This window comes from Cynocephalus volans, chromosome 10, assembly GCF_027409185.1.
Source record: "Cynocephalus volans isolate mCynVol1 chromosome 10, mCynVol1.pri, whole genome shotgun sequence".
Lineage (NCBI taxonomy): Eukaryota > Metazoa > Chordata > Mammalia > Dermoptera > Cynocephalidae > Cynocephalus > Cynocephalus volans.
The window spans coordinates 91,123,597-91,143,339 of NC_084469.1; the positions used below are offsets into that span (position 1 = coordinate 91,123,597).

At 51.6% G+C, this 19,743-nt stretch overlaps 2 protein-coding genes across 2 annotated transcripts in view; both read left to right on the forward strand.

The window, feature by feature from the left end:
* Positions 1-13,132, forward strand: part of WDR62 (WD repeat domain 62) — a 47,110-nt gene extending 33,978 nt beyond the window's left edge. Inside the window, exons 16-32 of the mRNA XM_063109256.1 lie at positions 427-502; positions 1,299-1,410; positions 1,502-1,565; positions 2,193-2,324; positions 3,417-3,550; positions 5,293-5,345; positions 7,690-7,908; positions 8,858-8,985; positions 9,338-9,441; positions 9,797-9,907; positions 10,186-10,323; positions 10,633-10,747; positions 10,880-11,024; positions 11,106-11,166; positions 11,338-12,021; positions 12,576-12,733; positions 12,829-13,132. Of these exons, the coding sequence (XP_062965326.1) occupies positions 427-502; positions 1,299-1,410; positions 1,502-1,565; positions 2,193-2,324; positions 3,417-3,550; positions 5,293-5,345; positions 7,690-7,908; positions 8,858-8,985; positions 9,338-9,441; positions 9,797-9,907; positions 10,186-10,323; positions 10,633-10,747; positions 10,880-11,024; positions 11,106-11,166; positions 11,338-12,021; positions 12,576-12,733; positions 12,829-13,092 (2,698 nt within the window). The 3' untranslated portion in view covers positions 13,093-13,132. The remainder of the gene's footprint in view (positions 1-426; positions 503-1,298; positions 1,411-1,501; positions 1,566-2,192; positions 2,325-3,416; positions 3,551-5,292; positions 5,346-7,689; positions 7,909-8,857; positions 8,986-9,337; positions 9,442-9,796; positions 9,908-10,185; positions 10,324-10,632; positions 10,748-10,879; positions 11,025-11,105; positions 11,167-11,337; positions 12,022-12,575; positions 12,734-12,828) is intronic.
* Positions 13,133-17,748: 4,616 nt separating this feature from the next.
* OVOL3 (ovo like zinc finger 3) lies at positions 17,749-19,697 on the forward strand. Its single transcript, XM_063109125.1, has 4 exons — positions 17,749-17,842; positions 17,917-17,984; positions 18,789-18,990; positions 19,489-19,697. Exons 1-4 carry the CDS (start codon positions 17,749-17,751, stop codon positions 19,695-19,697), a joined length of 573 nt encoding a protein of 190 aa, XP_062965195.1.
* Positions 19,698-19,743: the final 46 nt, after the last annotated feature.

The window sequence follows — 19,743 nt, forward strand, 5'->3', positions numbered from 1 at the left end:
TGGAAAGAACCCAGGGGGTTGTTGGGGCTCTGGGGAGACACCTGACCCCACCTGAGGATCAAGCAGTGCTTCCTGGAGGGAGAGACATCTGAGCTGAGTCTAGGAAGGATTTGGAGGAGTGGGCCAGGGGAAGGCAGAGAGGGAATGTGCAGAGGGCAGGTTCTCCACCTCCTTCACTGACTCATTCCAATTGAGTGCTAGGCACAATGCTTGCTATGTGGTGGGGGAGACGGACATTAAATCAGTGAGTACCTCAATACATAACCTCCATAACCTCAGCTTGAGATGGGGTTTCAGTCCAGGCATCAGATGAAGACAAGAGGTATCGGGGGCATTCAGGGGACAAGAGGGCAGCAGGAACTAGAGGGTAAGAGGGGATAGGGTAGGCAGGGCTCTGCTGGCCACATTATGCCCCTACCTCCTCAGGGTCTACAGTACTGTGAATGGGAAGCAGAAGAAGTGCTACAAGGGCTCCCAGGGTGATGAAGGGTCCCTGCTGAAGGTGAGGAGTGGGGGCCTCCAGAGTGAAAACCACACATAAACACCCCTGCACAGGGCCCCCCTATCTGCTGCCCTGATGGGCCTCCTGAGACCTGTATCCTTGGTGCTTAATCAAAAGATCACACTCTGACCAGCACCCACTCAGGCTTGGTGAAGCAAGTGTGCTTGGGAAGAGGGTGTTGGGAGGGTGGTCCTGACTGCTTCACTTTTATTACTGAGCCCTTTCCCAAGGGGGAGCATTTAAGTGGGTTCCACTTTGAGTGGCAACAGGGTGTGGTGGGAGGAATCACAGGCACAGACTCCTCTCCTGGCTTTCCTTTTGCCACATATGTTGTTACCCAGGACAAGGTGAGGACCTTCTCAGAGCGTCTGGACTAGGAGAGTTATGAGTTCAGTCTCTAGGTTCAGACCTCAGCTCTGTTTCAGGCTAACTGTGTGACCTTGGTCCAGTGTCATCTCTTGAGCCTGTTTCATCATCTGTAAAATGAAAATAAAAACAGTTTCTATCATAGAGCTGTTCTGTGGAGGAATTAAGTTTGCACATGTACGGTGCTTAGCACAGGGCCTGGCTACCATTATTACTGTTGTGGCGGTCATTAATGTCTTCACCTGTAAAATGGGAGCAGGAGTTCCTACCCTACTAGAGTGTATGTCATGAGGGTTACCTGAGATGATTCCTTGTGCCAAGCGTCAGCACAAGGCGTCTTCAGTCAGAGAGGGCTGGGATGTTTGGCCCAGGCCTCTCTATAGGTAAGAAGCAGGAAGCCTGAGTGATGTATGGTTCCCCTTCCTGGCAGGTCCACGTGGACCCCTCAGGCACCTTTCTAGCCACAAGCTGCTCTGACAAAAGCATCTCGGTGATTGACTTTTACTCGGGCGAGTGCATTGCCAAGATGTTTGGCCATTCAGGTGGGTGTGCCTCGCTGTTGGGACACCTCCCTACCTGCCCACACTGCCTGTGACTCAGAAGGCAAGTGTACCTTCTATGCTTTGCTTGCAGAAATCGTCACCAGCATGAAGTTTACCTATGATTGTCATCACTTGATCACAGTATCTGGAGACAGGTGGGACAGGCCTGGAGGCTTCCCTGCTGCTCTTCCCTGTGGGAGTGGGTGGGACATATACTGCGGGGAGAGTGGGGACTCAGACACCAGGAACACAGAGCTCAACGCCTGTCTGTGTAGAGAGCACTTCTGAGCTTTCCAGCTTACTCCATCTTGGACAGTGTGCACCCAAGATCCCAGATCCGTCACTTATATTCTTGTGACCTTGAGCAGGTCATTTCCCTTCTCTGAGCCTCAGTTTGCTCCTATGTAAGAGAGATGACACCATCTACCTTGAAAATTGCATGATGAGAATTGAACGAGGTGATATATATAAATTCTTTAGCATGTGGTTGGTGCCAGAGGAAGTCCCTTTTCTTGCTCCCTTGGATATACCACAATCCTTCCCTACAACCCCCTTCTTTGGGTCTTGGGGCCTCCTGGTTTGCTGGGATGCCCTGGACATGGGCCCAGGGTGTAGATCTGAGAAAGTCCAGAGCCCCTGCACTAAACTGGTGGGGTGTTTTCCAGGAGGGTCTGGGGAATGGGGTCTTGGCTGTGGTGATCCAGGTTACTCCAGGATCAGACGAGGCTGTGGCTCCGTGTTCCCTCTTCCTCCCCCTTCCTCATCACTCTTGACCTCTATAGCTGTGTGTTCATTTGGCACCTGGGCCCAGAGATCACCAACTGCATGAAGCAGCACTTGCTGGAGATCAATCACCAGGAGCAGCAGCAGCAGCAGCAGCACACCAAGGACAGGAAGTGGAGCAGCCACCCCAGGTCCTGGTGGCCCCCTGCTTATCCCCTATCTGTCCGTTCACCAGAGGAATGTCTCCTTGTACTAGGCTCCATGAGGAGTGATGCTCGGGACATAGCCACAGTCAAGACAGCCCTGGGCCCTGCCTTCAGTGCACCACAGCCTAGTGGGGGAGACAGACTTTGAATATAAAGTTAGAGTAATATATATGAGAAGGTTTGCAAAGTGGAAAAGCAGAGAGCTTGGTGAGGCTCTGAGCACTGTGATGGGGAAGGCCCAGGGGCTGTGGGGACCAGGGGAGGCCCCTGACCTAGCTAGCAGTAGGAGGAGGGTGGCCTGGACAGGGCTACTGTAGGGAAGGGTCCAAGGGAACTGAAGTATCTTCTTACTCTTTAAATGATAGCTACCTTCACTTATTTCTTTGAGTCTTCTAAACCTATTTCTTTAAAGTCTTTATGCTGTAAAACCAGTTTATTTGGAGTGAACTCATGTTCTAGTTTTTGATTTGAGATTTGATTTGGGGGGTACTTATTTTGAGTGGGAAGGTTTTTGTTTTTATTCTCTCTCCCGCCTCTGTCCGTGACTGTGCCTCTCCGTCTTGAGGCTCTGCCATTGCCTCCATGCAGCCACCTAGGCCCCCATGCAGACCAGGGCTTGACCTGGACTGAGGTGGTATTGGAGGCATCACAGATGGGCTCTTGGTTTTGAGGCTTTCAGCCTACCTGCTGCTATGAGCAGGGTCATGGCTCCAGTACCCACCTCATATCAAGCATGTTTTAGTCTCCCATACTCCAGAGGAGCCAAAACCTCATAGCTACCACTTGAAGGAAAGCTAGCAGCTCAGAACTGCAACCCCACTATCTGCTTTGTTTTCTGTTTCATTGCTATAGCCCTTGGAAAGTTTGTCTTATTTCTGAGCCCAGCCTTTGTTATACCTCATTATTTGTGGTGACGTGGAAGGGGTGTGTCAAGTGAGAGACCTCCCTGCACCATCTTGACCAGAAGCCAAGAATATGTTCATATGGAGCTTAGCACAGGGCCCAGTCTAGGCAAGCTCCCCACCCCCACCTATTTACATATAGTTCTTTCATTATCATCCTCCTTCCTGGCTTTAGGCAGGAGACATATGTATCCATGCCCAGTGAGATTCGTTCCCTAAGCCCTGGAGAACAGACAGAAGATGAACTGGAGGAAGAGTGTGAACCAGAAGAGCTGCTGAAGACACCATCCAAAGAGAGCTTGGATCCAGGTTGGGAAAAGGGCCAGTCTGTAGGGGCCCTATTTTGAACTCTGTCAGTGTAGGGAATCATGGCTGGGTTTTGCCCACTGCTTTGTTTTCAGTGCCTGGCACATATTGAAACTCAATAATATTAGTCAAGACTCTTTCAGTGTAATAGCAACCAGACTCTCATTGGCTTAAGCTGGAAAGTGAATTTCTTGGTTCATGTAACTGCAAATATGAGAGGATTGTCTGCAAGCATGGCTGGATCCAGGTAGTCAAATGATGTTAAAAGGAAGATTTTTCCTCCATCTTTTGGCTCTGCTTTTCTTTGTGTTGGCTTTGCTTTCAGGCATACTCTCCCTTTACTAGGGGACAAGATGCCCACAGCAGCTACGGTTTATAAAACTCCATGGAGAAAAGAGCACTTCTTTGCTAGATAGCCCCACCAAAAGTCCTGGGGCCGTGACTCATGTTCCTGGATAAATCATGTGCCCATTTCTGAGTGAATCACTGTAACTGGCCAGGCCCGAATCATGTTATCACATCCGAGGGCAGAGGCTTTAGTCAGCTCCACTCACCACCTGACCAAAGGGGGAGGGTGGTGTCCTGGGGAAAAGCAGGGTGGTGGTAACTAGAAGACAGAACAGATTCTGTTGTTCAAGCAAAAGGGAGAGTAGTAGCTTAACAACTTTAGAAAAGGCCAGTTCCCAAATTTCAGCCCCTCTGCATAGGCCCTCATGGTTGCAAGTTGGTTTAAAAGGTCCAGACATCAGAGATATGATTGAAGAGGAGAGAATCCCTCCTGAGAATCTCCTTTAGAGAGGCATTTCTTTCCCAAAAGCCCCTGGCAGGCTACCGTCAGTTCCTATTGGCTGTGATGTTTCTAGCTGCCAAAGAGGCTAGGAACAATGACTAGCACTGGCTGCTTTTAGGGTGGGTGGTAGCCTCTTCCAACAAGTAGAAAACAGGCAGGGGCTGACTGACAGGCAACAGCAATATGAGAATTCAGCCTTGGAAAACCAAACATTGCATAGTAAGCTAATTTTCCTTGTCACCACCCTCATACCCAAACCAATATCCTCTCTAGGTTGACCACTTTAATTAGTATGAATTCTTATAGGTCTTATGAAACACATCATATTATTTATGTCCATAAATTACATTATTCTGCAGATATTTTTCTGTATTTTTTTCCTCTCAAAAGTGTCTCCATCCATTTGTTGGATACAAAGCAGAGGCCTCCATCTTTTAACCAGTACCATAGTACAGTTTTTTAAGTTACTCCCCTCCAGGTGGGCATTTACACTTTTCCCTGATTTTACACCACCTTTGTGCATGAGGCTTTCCCGACCACTCCTGGGCCTCCTCCTTGGGCACGTGTGAGAGTATTTCTCCAGGATAGAGACTGAGGAGTGGCACCATTGGGTCCTGGGGTTAGTACATTTTTTATTTTAAAGAACCCCAAGAGCTCTCCAAATGCAGTTACTGCCCTACCCAGCATTGTGTTAGGCCCTCCATCCCTCCCCGCCACCCCCAGTTTTTTGGCCAACATGTTGTAGTATTAAGAATTTTAATCTTGATCAATCTTATGAGTAAACATTGTGTCCCATTGTTTAAATTTGCATTTCCTTGACAATTAGTGACATTGAGCATCTTTTGATCCATCAGTTCCTATGTTGCCTCTTTGGAGAACTACCTGTTTGTGTATATTGCCCATTTGTCTATTGGGTTGTTTGTCCTATTTTCATGGATTCTATGTATCTCTCCAGATCCTCGGTGCCTGCTGACCAATGGCAAGCTACCACTCTGGGCAAAGCGGTTGGTGAGTCTTCCAGGAGAGTGGGACACCCTAGCGGCTAGCAAAGGAGGGTGCCCTTCTGTGTTCTTCCATGTCTCTCCCTTCCCTGGAGAGCCCTTCTCATCCTTTCAGTCTCGGCCTAGACAGCCCTTCATCCATGCAACATGTATGCCCTGTGCCAGACATCGTTCTGGCCTCCAGGGATACAGTAGGGAGCAAAGAAGACAAAGGTCTCTCCCTTCACAGGCTCACCTGCTAGTGTGGGAGAGGGATAGTATCCACGTTATATAGTATATTGGGAGATGATACGTGCTACGGAGGGGAAAAAAATCGAGAAGGAAAATAAGAATTATTGGAGGATGGCAGTTTTAGGGTGAAGAGAAAAGGCCTCACTGGGAAGGTGCTATTTGAGCAGAGCGGAAGCAAGTGAGACATGCAGATACTGGGGAAGAATGTTCTAGGCAGAACAGTCTGCACTTGCAGAGGCAATGAGGCTGTATTGTCCTTAGCAAGTCCAAGGAATAACTGGGAGGCTGAGGTGCCTGAGTCAGGGATGAATAAGGGGCAGAGTTGGAGGAGAGGGGCTCTGAGAGGCAACAGGGGCCAGATTGTCATGGACTGTGGTAAGTTACCTCGATGCTCCTTATTGTCCTGCTCCACTTTTTTTTTTCCCACAGCACTGAGTGAGATGGAGCCAGGGCAGCTCTCTGAGTCAAGCAATGCTGTGATCTAACTCAGGTGTTAACAGGTCCCTATGGCTGCATGTTTGAAACAGACTGTGGGGTGAGGAAGGAGGAGGCCACTGTAATAATCCAGGCAGGAGAGGTTGGAGGCTGGACCAGGAAGAAGAAATGGCTGGATTCTAGGTGGATTTCAAAAGTGGAACCAATTGATTGGGCATGAGGCAAAGAAGAGGATGGACCAAGATGACATTAAGATTAATGAATGAGTGGTTACCAGAGACTGGGGTCGGGGGGTCAAGACAGGTACAGGTTGCCCAACAGGTACAAAATTCAGTTAGATAGAAGAAATAAGTTTTTATGTTTTGTTGTATAGTAGAAAGACTATGCTTAACAGTTAATTTTTGTATATGACAAAATAGCTAGAGGAGAGGCTTTTGAATGTTTTTGCCACAAAGAAATGATAAATGCATGAGGCGTTGACCCATTAACTACCCTAACTTGATTATTATACAACATATATGTATCAAAACATCAGATGGTACTCCATAAGTGTGTATAATTACAATGTATCACTTAAAACAAAATTTGGGGGCTGGCTGGCTTACTTGGGCAAGCGTGGTGCTGGTAACACCAAGGTCACAGGTTTGAATCCCCATACTGGCCAGCTGCCAAAAAAAATTTTTTTTTTTAAATTGGAACAGTATAACCTAAAAAAAAAGATTGAATGAATGATTGTTGACATGGAGGAGTGGGCTAGGAGCTGATGGATTAGAAGCTGGCAACAGAATCCTAAACTATAGGTTTGAGAGTTTATTTCAGGAGCAAGGTCAAGGCCCAAATATCAGCACCTCAGTGAAATCCTCCCCTGCAGACCAGGTCAGGGCACCTGGCTGTGCTCACTCAGGCTTAAGCTTCTCCTTATCAGCACATATTACAGTTGGAATGACATTCAACAGATATTCATAGCACACCGAATCTGTGCAGGCTCTGTTCTAAGCCTTTTACATGTATTATCTCATTTAATTCTCTCTAAGGGTAGGGGCTTTTCTTATCCCCATTAAATAGGGAAAGTGAGGCCCAGAGAGGTTAAGTAACTTGTCCGGGGTTACACAGCTAGGAATTAGAAGAAGTGAGACTGACCCTATGCAGATGGGTTCCAGAGCCTGGTTCCCAAACAACTACACTCCACTGTCTCTCAATCAACAGTTTTAGTAGGAGGCAGTGGTAGGCAGGACCAGGATGGGGGCTGTGGAGAAGTAGCCATATTCTGGATGTGTTTGGATGGCAGAACTAACAGAATTTGCAGATGAAATACAATGTGGAGTATAAGGGACAGAATAAGAGAGGAATGGAGGATGATCCCAAGGCTTAGGGCCTGAGCAACTGGAAAGAATAACTGAGACAAGGAAGGCTTAAAGAGGAGCAGGTTTGGGGGGGAAATCAGGAGTTGAGTTTTCAACATGTAACTTTAAAATATCTACTAAATGTTCACATGGAGACGTAGAGCAGTTACGTGTGCAATTCTGAAGTTTAAGAGAAAGTTTCAGGTTGGAGATACATAATTGGAAGTTGTTGCTGAGTGGCAGTTAAAGCCACAAGTGGATCAGGTCTATGCCAGTGTTCATGGCCCTTGTTGGAATTAGTGAGCACTTGGCTGGCTTCCTGACCATCCCCTATCCCTAAAGCTAGGAGATGAGGATGTGGTGAATGGCTCAGCCTTCTACACCAAGAGCAGCTACCAGCCACATGGCCGCTGGGCAGAACGAGCCGACCAAGAGCCCCTCAAGACCATCCTGGATGCTCAGGACTTGGATTGCTACTTTACTCCCATGAAGCCCAAGAGTCTGGAGAACTCCATTCTGGATACAGTGGAGCCACAGAGCCTGGTGGGCTTGCTGAGCGAGGTATGTACTGTCCATTCCAGCAAGGCCTGCAGCCCCTACACCATGACTGCCCACCCAGGACTTGGGGCCTCAGTGCTCAGTTTTGAACATAGGCCTGACTGTCCCACTCCAGGGCTAAGAGAGGATTACGTGAGATGGTGGAGGGCAGGAGGGTGAGCCCTGGGCCTAGTGCACAACAAGACTTCCCAGGGCAGACAGGGAGTCTTTGGCGAGTGGGGAGCATTCAAATAGATAGGGCCCTGGCTCTATCCTTTCCTGGCTGTGTGACATAAAGTAAGAGGCTTGCCTCACTGGGCTTTGGTTTTCCAAAAAATGGTCATAATGATCTCTGACTCACGGGGCTTTTACAGAAATTCAGTGCTAAGAACAGTGCCTGGGTCCATAGAGGTGTCCAAGCAACTTCAGCTCTTACTCTATTTTCCAAACAAAATTCTTTTTTTTTTCTATTACATAATTGTTGTTCTTTATTGTGGTATAATATACATACAACAATATGCACAGATCTTTGGCATACAGCTTGATGAATTACCTGTGTAATTCGTATGTATCCACCACTACAATCAAAATATAGAGTATTTTCTACCTCTTGGAAGACCCCGTTGTGCCCCTCCTAGGCAATACCCCCCATCCAAGGTGACCAATATTCTGATCTCTCACCATGGATTGGTTGGCTTGTTCTTGAACTTCATATAAAATAGACTCTTCGAGGGTTGAGCCTCATCATTTTTGGATTCATACCTATTCCTTATGTGCAATGGAACCGAGACTGCAGGGAGGACGTAGAATGAGCTCATGGTGAGCAGGGCACTTGGCACAGGCACAGGTGTCCAACAGTGGGGACTACAGGCATTGTTCCTATTATGCCATTGTTGGCCTAACTCCTAGCGGCTTGTGAGGGGCCTGGATGCCTCAGCTGCTTCAGAATGGCCGTGCTCTCTTCATGCCACAGTCGGAGAGTCCCCAGGAGGATGGCTGTGGGCATCCCTCCTTCCTACCCCTACAGAGGGATTCTTCTGAGGCTGGCAAGCTCGTCATCTGCTCACTGGAGGCAGAAGTGACAGTCACAGGGACAGACAGGTGGGTGGCCCTTGCACACCAAAGAGAGCCTTAGTTGGAGAGAAACCTCAGCTGATAGGCACACACTGGAAGAACTTCTTTCTGCTCTCCCAGTGGGCTTGTGGGAGTGGGGATGCATGAGGCCTGGATAGGGCAGGAGCCCAGTCCTGCAGCCTCAGCTGCAGCCTTGGTTTCCCTGGTTCCAAGTGGAGGGCAGAGGGTTCCTGAGGGAAAGAAGGGAGCATTTGGAGGAGGCAGGAGAGGCAGAAGTATTGCCCCCAATAGGAGCAGGGTTTGGATGCCTGGGGGTTCTGTGTCAGAATTCACTCATCAAAGTTACTATTCCCTCACCCCACCCCCATTGGCATCGCAGCAAGTACTGTGAGAAGGAAGCAGACGGAGGGCCTGAAGACCAGCATGGTGACCCCTACCTCAGGGTTTCCTCCATCAGCTCGAAGGATCAGAGCCCTCCTGAGGGTGAGTGAGGGACCCTGTGAGAGTCTGTTCATTCAGCTAGGCCCCTTTCTGGGCCTCGAAGGTGACCTTGACCCAGTCCTCCTGAAGCTCACTCTGTCGCAGAAGACAGACATGGTCCCTGCCATTACCTGAGGATTATGGAGCCCACTGCCCACCATCTGAGAGCCCAGCTCTGCCACCTTCTTGATGTATAACTTCGCTGGGCCACAAGAATGGGGGTGGGGTGGGGCAGAGGATGTTATTATTTCCATCTCCGGATAAGGAAACTGGAGCCCAGGGAAGCTGAGCCACTTGCCTGCTCAACTTGGAAGGGGCCCCAGCTGTGGGCTCCTGACCGCATGCTCTGCTTCTTCAGACTCAGGGGAGTCAGAGGCTGACTTGGAGTGCAGCTTCAGCACCATTCATTCCCCCTCTCCGCTGCCTGACCTAGACCCTCGGTTTGCCATGACAGTGCTGCACACACCAGGTAAGCAGAGGCCAGACACATTGGGAAGGGCAATGCCTGGGCCTGGCTAAGGGATGGTCATAGTTTGTAACCACTGGCCCCACATCAGCTCTGGACTTGGCACTCACTGAGCCTCAGTTTCTTCACCTGGTGGACAGGGAGGTTTCCTTCTCAGCCCATTGGCAACAGGGCGTGTGATGGGCGAGTCCAGCTTTCTCCATTGTTAAGTGGCGTCTGTCGTGACTCCTGGTGTTGATGGCTTTCTCTTCTCCCCTCCCTCCCCCATCGCCTCTCTGCAGGACGCCCAGGCACCACAGAAGGAGAGTTGTCTCGGCCCGAAGGTCCAGGCATGTGCAGTGGCTCCCTGCCACAGACTCCTGAGCAGGAGAAGTTCCTCCGCCACCACTTTGAGACACTAACTGACGCCCACCCTGAAGGTAGGGCCCTGCCGTGCTCTGAACCCTGCCTGGGCTGTCCATCCAGTGCTGGGCACAGTGTGGGTGTCTCTGGAGCAGAGCTTCCCCTGGCAGAGTGGGGGTGGGGAAAGTAAGTGGGAGAGCATACCTTTTCTCTTAAGGACTGAGCTGCACAGTTCTTCCTCTCCCTGCTCCATCCACTCCAGACTTGTTTGTGTCACGACTCTTGATGGGGGCTTCTAGGGATCACCTGCTAGTCTGTGGGTCTGCCTGGGTCCAGGGCTGGTTGTCTGGAGGGATTCTGAGGGCCCCTTTGCCATCTTCCCCTAGAGCTCTTCCGTGGGTCCCTGAGAGATGTGAAGGTCTCTGAGGGCGAGGACGACTTCTTCAATCCCCGGCTGAGCATCTCAGCCCAGTTCCTCTCACGCCTCCAGGAGACACCCAGGTAGAAGCTAGTAAAGCACCACCCCACATTCCCACTCTCTGTAGGCCCCTACCCCCGTGGTTGTGTCCCTCAGGCACCCCAAGAAGGAAGGCTGAGTGAATGTCCCTCTCCCACCTTGTTTCCTCCCAGCAGGTTCACCCACGCCTTCCCTCCCCGGCTCTCCCCACACCTTGTGAAGTCTCCGGAGGTCAAGCCCACCACAGACCGAGGGAGAAGCCAGCCCAGAGCTGAGCCCCTGAGAGCAGGTACTGGCTACTCCTCCCCAGACAGGACCAACGTGAGTATTGGGGCTGCCTCCTTCAAGGCATAGGGTTGGGAGCCAGGAGGCCTTCTCCTCACCTCAGAGCTGTACTTGCAGGTTCTCTCTTGGGGGAAGGCTGAGGAGCCCCTCGAGACCCTAGAGGCCTGGTGCCCGCTGAGTGAGTACCCCAACCCCAAATGAACAGCCCTGGGTTTCTCAGCAGGCGGCCCTGGGTTCCCAGCTGAACTGTGGACAGTGTTCATTGAGACGCTGCAGCCCCTTGAGGCAGGGCCCTGCCCATCTGCTCTGTGGCTAGGCTGTGAGAGTGAACCATCTGCTTCCTTTGCAGCCTCCGGTCTGTCAAGCCTGGCACTCTGTGTCCCTTCCTCCTCAGTGCTGCCCACAGACAGGAAGCCTCCAATGCCCACATCCATACCTGACCCAGGCCTGGCTCAGGGTATCCGTGCCCCCTCCATCTGTTCTTATATGGAGGCCACTGCCAGCTCCTGTGCCAAAATGTCACGCAGCATCTCCCTTGGGAACAGTGAGAGCTCTGTCATGGTTGAGCAGACCAGGCCCCTCCGCAGGCCCTCATCTGTGGGGGAGCTAGCCTCCCTGGGCCAGGAGCTCCAGGCCATCACCACCACAGTGGCACCCAATTCTGGCAGTGAAGGCCAAAAGCCTGCCCTGACCTCCTGGGGCAACCATGAGGCCCGGGCCAGCCTGAGACTGACCCTGTCAAGTGTCTGTGACGGGCTCCTGCTGCCCCCATCTCCACTAGAGCCGCCCACCACATGTGTCTGGTCCCAGGAGCCTGTGGACACCCACCCTGATGTCATGGTCACAGCAGGCAGCTTCCCAACCCCCAACCCCATGGACATGAGCGCCCTGAAGCACCACTACTCTGCCTTTCTCCCAAGGCTCCTAACCCTTAGGCCCCTCAACCCTCCTGCCCACCCCAACAGCCCCCAGCTCCCAGAGGCCAGGCCTGGGGTCCCTGATAGCACTGCCTCCCTCCTGGAGCCTACCTCTGGTGAGTACCACTCTTGGGACAAGGGACTATCCCCTAAGCTCATCCCATGTGCTAGCTGGTTCAGCTCCAAAGGTGGGCACTTGATCTGGCCACAGGGACTGTGCTATTCATTAATTCCTTCATTTACTTAAACATTTAATGAGCACTTTTGTACATGTTAGGCTTTGTTCTAGGCACTAGGGACATGGGGCATGGTGCTAGGCAAGACTTCAGAGAATTGACATCTTAGTTGGGGGAGATGCTCAGACCAAATCTCTAAAGAAAGTATCAAATGTGTTAGGAAGTGATATGTGCTAAGGAGAGAAATATGAGGGGATGGTTAGGGAGTGAGAAGCGGGGGCAGTGCAGTTTTAAACAGGATGATGAAAAACAGCTTCAGGGAGAAGGTTGCATTTGAGCAGAGACCTGCAGAGGGGAGGGAAGGGAACCTTGGGGCTTGAGGGAAGTGCTCCAAACAGAGGGACAACAGGTAGAATCAGCCCAGCCACCCTGGCCTCTCTCAGATCAGCTAAAATGTAGAGGTGTCTTGCTTCTTCCCTCCTCTCTACCCCCAGATGCATTCAGTCTGATTCAGGGCAGCCCTGGACACTGGGGGGAGCCCAGGGTGCCAGCCAAGGTCCTGCCCCCAGCTCCCCTTGAGCTGAGCAGTGTGAGGAACGTCTTGCACAGGCTGCAGACTGCCTTCCAAGAAGCCCTTGACCTTTACTACATGGTAAGCTGAGCCCCAAGGTTGAGGGGAAGGGTTGAGGAGTCTCCCTGGGACTGCCTGGCTTGGGTGGCCCCTGACAAGGTTGCCATTTCTTACAGTTGGTCTCCAGCAACCAGGTGAGCGCCCAGCAGGAGCAGGCACGGACTGAGCTGGCATCCACTTTTCTTTGGATCCACAGCCAGTTGGAGGCCAAGGACTGGCTGGTTGGGACCAAGGTGGGCCCAGCCCAGCCCCTGCCCAGCCCAGATCACCCTTCCCCACCTATACTGTGCCCCCTGGCCAGCCCAGACTTGCATGCCCTGCTGGAACACTACTCAGAGCTGCTGGTGCAGGCCGTGAGGAAGAAGGCGCGGGGGGACTGAGGGCCAGCAGCGGCCCGCCACCCTCCACCACAGCCCTGCTACATTTTAAGAAATAAGTATTTTAAGCAAATAAACTGACAGCTTGGGGGAATATTTCCTGTTGCCTGTCCTGGCTCGTCCACCAAGCCCTTTTCAGGTGGATGCAGGGAGGGAGGGCAAAGGGCAGTGCTCAGGTGAACTGAGTCCCAGAGGGACCTGGATTTGCTCCAATGCCAGGTCCTGTTCCATGATTCTGTCACTGCAGAATGTGGGATCAACATTCCCAAGAAGTTTGGGAACTGCAGTAATAATGACCCCATGGCCTGGCCTCCCACATCACCTATCTATCTACAGTCCATTAAGCTGCTGCAGGGGGGTCATGTGTGGTTCTTGCCCAGTGGGGCCTCACTGTGCCCCAAGGAGGGGCCAACCCTTCCTCTCTGCCCCCTGCTGGTGTCTGAGAGCCCACTGAAACTGCTGTGATCACCATGTGCCTGACCTTTCCCACCAGTACCTGTGTTGCTACATCACTGGCTCATGGCCCCTGGGCCAGGCCCACATAGGATTACAAGGTCCAGGCTGTTGTTGTCCACATCTGCAGCAAAAAAAACTGAGGACAGATAAACAGGCTCACCCGTGGACAATCCCAGCAGCAGGCACAGGCCATTGAGCCAGGCACAGCCACTGAGACCAGTAACTCCTTCCTTGCCAGAAGGACTGGGTCTAGCTTCAATATCCTGCGAGCTCTCAGCATGGTACCAGCTCCCACAGGTAGCAGACATCTAGTCACATGGTGTGTCTGCTAAAAAGGCCACTCGTGACCACAAACACCTGCAGTGTCCCAAATGCCTATCAAAAGGAAACTTGTGGCCTGTGAGTTCTTCTGTGCTCCATTTAGTGGTCATGGCCCACCAGAAACAGGCTTGGAGAGATCCAATTTCTTGCCCACGGTCCCAGAGCTGAAACTTAAACCCAAGCTTGCCTGGTGGCACAGCTGGACCCTTTAACATAAGGACATGGCCCTCTGCTACCATAACTTGTGGCACACATCAAGACCAATCATGCAGTTATTCAAACAACCCTTCCTAGTCCCCAGGTGCCTGTTGCTGTTCTCCACATTAGGGTTAGAGTGAGGAACAGTCAGGCAAGGTGTTTGCCTTCATGTCACTCACCTTCTGAAGAGTGAAACAGGCAGGAATTAGAACTATATCTGTATAATTGTAAGTAGGCTAGGGAGATTGACTTTGTTGGTGGAAGGGTCAGAGAATGCCTTGCTGAGGTGACATTTGAGATGAGGTTTGATAGACGACATCTCAGGAACATCAAGCACAGAACAGCCAGTGCAAAGGCCCTGTGGAGGAGTATGTGTAAGGAATAGCAGCAAAGCCAGGATGGCTGGGATAGCTTGAGTGAGGGGAGAGGGCCGGAGATGAGGTGGGAGGGCCTTGTTGCTTCATGATAAGTTTAAGTCCAAGAAACATTCATAACACCATATTCTTTTCCTAAATAAAACCCCTGCTCTTGGTGTTTGGAGAGATGTTCAATATTGTTTATTTCTCAAGGCTCCATCTCACTACCTCAGGGAGCCCAGGTGGCCCAGAACTTGTTGGCAGGCTTGACCCCACAAGCTCCCTGCAGGCCCACAGACCACCCTGGCATGACTCAAGATGCACCTGCCTAATTCGGCTGAGGTCATCTAAGATCCCTGAGGCAAGGTTTGGTGTCCAGCCCCACTGGACACCCAGGAGACCACCTTGGGCCTCTGTTCCTTATGGCATTACCCCTCCTGTATTGTAAATCCTTCAATATCAAGTAGCAAACACCTGGCTTATGGGGACCCAAGCTGTAAGGACATTTGTTACTCTGGATTATGTCATAGACCTGGCCTCTTCCTCTCCTGCTCTGTCACCGCCCATGAGTCAGTTTTACCCTCCAGCTTATAGCACCCAGCAGTATATCCTCAGCCAACCAGGAGCAAAGGCAGGAAGCAGGGCAGCCACCAGATAGCAGGAAAGAAGCACAAATTCTTCCAAAAGGTCTCTCCTTCAGATCAGTCTGAGGCAACAGGAGTGGAGATTGATTTGCTTGGACCATCTCTCCTGTTCTGGGCATGTTGCTACTCAAACAAGATTGGGTTCTCTCAATAAGAAAGGAGGGTGGGCTGGTAATTAGAAAGGAGCCAGCATGTCTGCCACTCCCCTCTTCCAAATGCCAAGCTCTGCAGCTCTGGAAGGATCAGACTTTCTTCTTGGACAAACCACCTGGATAAGAAACTACTGCCGGATCTGATATGTGTGCATGCGGTTTATGAACCCACAGGTTCCCAACAGGAAGATGACAACAAGCTCATGTGGGATATTCCAAAGAGAGTTTAACAAAGGGACCATTTGCAAAGGAGCAGTCAAGGACTAGAGAAACCACTAGGGCTGGTATAGTACCCCAGGACTGGTACCAGAGGGGAGGTGTTATCACCCCCTAGGCCACAGGGCACAAAGGGATGGAACGAGAACCCAGAAGAGCAAATTTTGGAGAGAAGGCTGTCCTGAGGGAAGCTGTGTCCCTGGCAAACCCACAGGAAAGAGTTGGAGGGACCAACATCCAGACTGTACTTTCCTCCCCCTATCCTGTGGGGCACCCCATTGTCCACATCCACTGGAAACCAGAGGACATGGAAGTCCAGGTGATGCAGCACACCCAGTCGGCCTCCCAGGACATGGCGCAGGGTGGAACAGGACAGAAGAGGGCCTGGGGGCAAATGATGCCTGGCACCAGCTATCTTCCCTAATGTGTTTTCAGCAACACAGGAACCACTTGCCCCAAGAGACATGGAGGTGGGCATAGAACACTGGGCACCTGAGAAGAAGCAAAGAATAGCTCTCCCCAACCCATCTGCCAGCTCATCCTTCACTGCAGCTTGCCCCCTACACTCTGCATCTGTCTTTAGCCATCCAGTAGCAGTAACCATCAGGACAGCTCCTAGGTGCTGAGCTGCCAGACGTGCCAGACACACCAAACATGGCCACATGAAATCCAACATTTGTGAGATGGAGACACCACTTTGATCCCCATTTAACAGATGGCCCAACTGAGGCCCAGATGCTTGCCCTGACCACCTTACCCGTCAAGTCTTCCTAATCATCCCCATTTATGTGTCTACTGTATGCCACACCCCACGCTAAGCATTCTCTCCATATGATCTACATGGATCTTCAACACAAACCAGGGATAGACAGACTCCTTAATCCCATTTTCCAGATGAAGAAACTGAGGCTTAGTGAGAAGTGACTTGCCCCAGTTCCTGCAGAGATAAAGTGACAAAGCTTGGCCAGCAGACCCTGAGCACTGCCTCCTTTGCTTTCCCAAATGAATTAGCAGAACTGACTCTCAGGGAATGTGAAGAAATAAAGAAAGAATCCTTCTCTCACCACCACGCCTTTGTAAAGACCGTTCCCTTTGCCTGGAACAACTTTCCCTTTCACCTGAAGCCTCTTCTTTCAGGGCTTACAACCAGGAAGCCATCCCTGAGCCCCCAGGCTGGATCAAGAGCCTCTTCTGGGTCCCTAGGGCCCCAAGGTTTTCTCCGTCATGGTGTGGAGCACTCTGCCTGTGCTTCCTCTTCATGGTCTTGATCATTCTGGTCTGTCACTGGTGTGACTCCCGCATGGACTTAAGTGTTCATTTTCAGGGCTGGCTGGTTAGCTCAGTTGGTTAGAGTGTGGTGTTATAACACCAAGGTCAAGAGTTTGGATTCCTGTACTGGTCAGCCACCCAAAAAAAAAATGTTCATTTTCAGTGTTGAGCTAGGCCTGGCCTATAGTTGGCGCTTACAAGATTGTTGGATAAATAAATGAAAGTAATTGCATAGGGAGTGTTCAAAATCCCTAACTCCTAAAAAAGTTAGACAATGACCAATCTAGAAAAGAGTGCTGGGGTAGGGTCCTGGGAGGCCCTGGCTATGTCAGGTGACCCCATTTAGTTTCTTGACTGTGAGAGAGGAGGACAGTGGTATCCCAGGCATTCACTAAGGGCTGGACTATTAAACCATTAATTGTTAACAACTGTTACACCTGAACTCAGGCCTGGGCATTTGAAGAGAGGTGGAGCCTCCTGTCTGAAGGTGCATAGCCTGGGTCCTTACTTTGCTCTGCCGTCCTCCCTGCACCCTCTGGAGCAGGGCAATCACAGCTGCCCCCTTCCCCTGCTTCCTCAGACAGCTGCTGTGATTTGAATAACCAAGTAGGCTGTTGGGTGTCCGGTGGTGACTGATTTGCCTGGCAAACAGACCTTCAAGTCCTTTACTGTGCTGTTACTATGGGGAGACACTCAGCCCCTCTGGGCCATATTTTTTCTCCCCATCCGCAAGAGCTGTCTAGGCCCATCTACCCTGGCTTGACCCTCCTTGGGAGTCTTAGTGCTTGTCTGCCCCGGAGGCTGGAGAGTCCCCTCAGGTACCTGGCATAGGAGAAGGTGAATGAATGGCAGGCCCCAGGACAGAGGTAACCAGAGCTGGCTAAATCTGCTCCCTGGGCCTATCAGGAAATTTGCATAAAGAGAATGAGGCTCCTCCACAGCTTCCCCCTCCCTTCCCACCTGGGATAGGTGTCCTGGGGCTGAGGTCTGACAACCGGTGGAGGAGGCAGCCTGTGCAAGTGGAGCCATCTCACCATTCCCGTGGTGATGCCCCGTGCCTTCCTGGTCAGGAGTCGGCGCCCGCAGCCACCCAACTGGGGCCACCTGCCTGACCAGCTCCGGGGAGACGCCTACATCCCAGGTGGGCCCCTCATTGGGTCTGGAGGTAAGAGGCAGGGGTGACAGAAAGCATCACTGTCTGGCTTCTCTCCTCAGACTGCAGCAGCCTAGGGGGGCCACCAGCATGCCGGTCTCCTGGCCTCAGGGACTCTTCTTGGGCAGCGGTGAGTCTGAAGCAGGCCCACAGGACCGGCTCTGTTTCATCCCTTCCTTCTCTCAGCCTTGACCGAAGTTAGTTGCCCCTTTCTCCCCAGGCCCATTTGCCCATGCCCTCCTGCCTTAGGACTTTTCCACCTGTTCTCTTTTGGGAATTCCTCTCCTTTCCTAGTAGAGACCTCACTGTTAGGTCTCATCCCAAGAACAATATTCTCAGGTGGACAGCCGCAGTCCCTGTCCCCAGAGATCTCTCTGTCCACTGGGGCAAAACAGGATTTAAGCCAACAAGTGGGTGTTCATTTGCTTTATGTTAGAACACCAAACAGGGTGAGAGGCGCAGTATAAGGCATGAGGAGTATTGGAGCCTCTCAGAATATTTCAGCAGTGCATGCATTGGAATAAGGAAAGCAATAGCTGGAATGTAAATGTGCTTGAGATTATTTCAGTGTTTACTGAGAACCAGGCACTGTTCTAGGCACTGGGTATTTGGCAGGAGTAAGATAAAAATTCACACCTTTATGGCACTTATATTCTGGTGGAGGCTGAGGGTATAGACAATAAAATTAGAAAAGTATATATTAATCATTGGAAGATGGTACTCGCTATGGAGAAATATAAAGGGCCATGGGGGATGATGAGGGAAAGCCTTGGAGAGAGGGTGGCACATACATACACACTAATCAGTTGCTTCCTAGGCTAGGCTAGGCCTCCTAGTCCCCCTTAGCTCTGGGCACTTGTAAATACTTGTTTGCAGAGTAACAAAGGGTGGGCAGTGTATAGCTGGAGGGCTAACTCCTGCATCTCTCTGGCAGCCCGCACAGGGCACCCTGGCCTCTGCTCCTAGGGGCCCTGGGACACTTGGCTGCCCGCTCTGTCCCAAGGCCTTCCCGTTGCAGCGCATGCTGACGCGGCACCTCAAGTGCCACAGCCCAGCACGCCGCCACGTGTGCCGCTGTTGTGGCAAGGGCTTTCATGATGCTTTCGATCTCAAGCGTCATATGAGGACTCACACTGGTAAGCAGTGGCAGGGATGGGGAGGGGCTGTGGGGCCCCAGGCCAGGATGGAACAAAATGAAGGAAGGTGCCCAGGTTGTGGACTTTCCAGTGTTTGTCTATGTGGGGCAGGGATGCAGCCAATAGGAGACTTGGGACAGGTGCACCTCAGACCCCAGCAGGTGGGTATAAGGTGGCATCAAGGTAGGGACCAGCCGAGGGGTAGAGAGTGAAGATGGGTACAGGTTACAGCATTCAGGTACCAGATTGAAGGGTGCAAGGGAACGCCTCCTTCCCTGTCCCCCAGGGGAAGGAACATCCTGGTGAGGAAGGGTAGGGACACAAGTGTCTGGCCCAAGTTTGCATTGGGTGGGGATAGCAGATCGGGGTCACAGGTAGATGAGTCTGATGAGCTTGGAATAGGGATGGGAAAATCTCAACATTGAAGGGCAAGGTGAGAGTTTTAGGTCTGGAGGTCATTGCCCTCTTTGTCCTGCCCTCCACGCCCCATCTGCGCAGGAATCCGGCCTTTCCGCTGCGGAGCTTGCGGGAAAGCATTTACGCAGCGCTGCTCCCTTGAAGCGCATCTTGCTAAGGTGCATGGGCAGCCAGCCAGCTACGCTTACCGTGAGCGCCGCGAGAAGCTGCATGTGTGCGAGGACTGCGGCTTCACTAGCTCGAGGCCCGACGCCTATGCACAGCACCGGGCCCTGCACCGCGCTGCATGAGACTGTGTACAGGCATACTGCCCATGGGGCAAATAAACACAGTAAA

Coding starts and splice junctions, on each gene's coding strand:
- OVOL3 (XM_063109125.1), top strand. CDS start 17,749: ATGCCCCGTGCCTTCCTGGTCAGGAGTCGGCGCCCGCAGCCACCCAAC. Junction 17,843..17,916: donor GGGAGACGCCTACATCCCAG/GTGGGCCCCTCA, acceptor TTCTCTCCTCAG/ACTGCAGCAGCCTAGGGGGG. Junction 18,991..19,488: donor TCATATGAGGACTCACACTG/GTAAGCAGTGGC, acceptor CCATCTGCGCAG/GAATCCGGCCTTTCCGCTGC.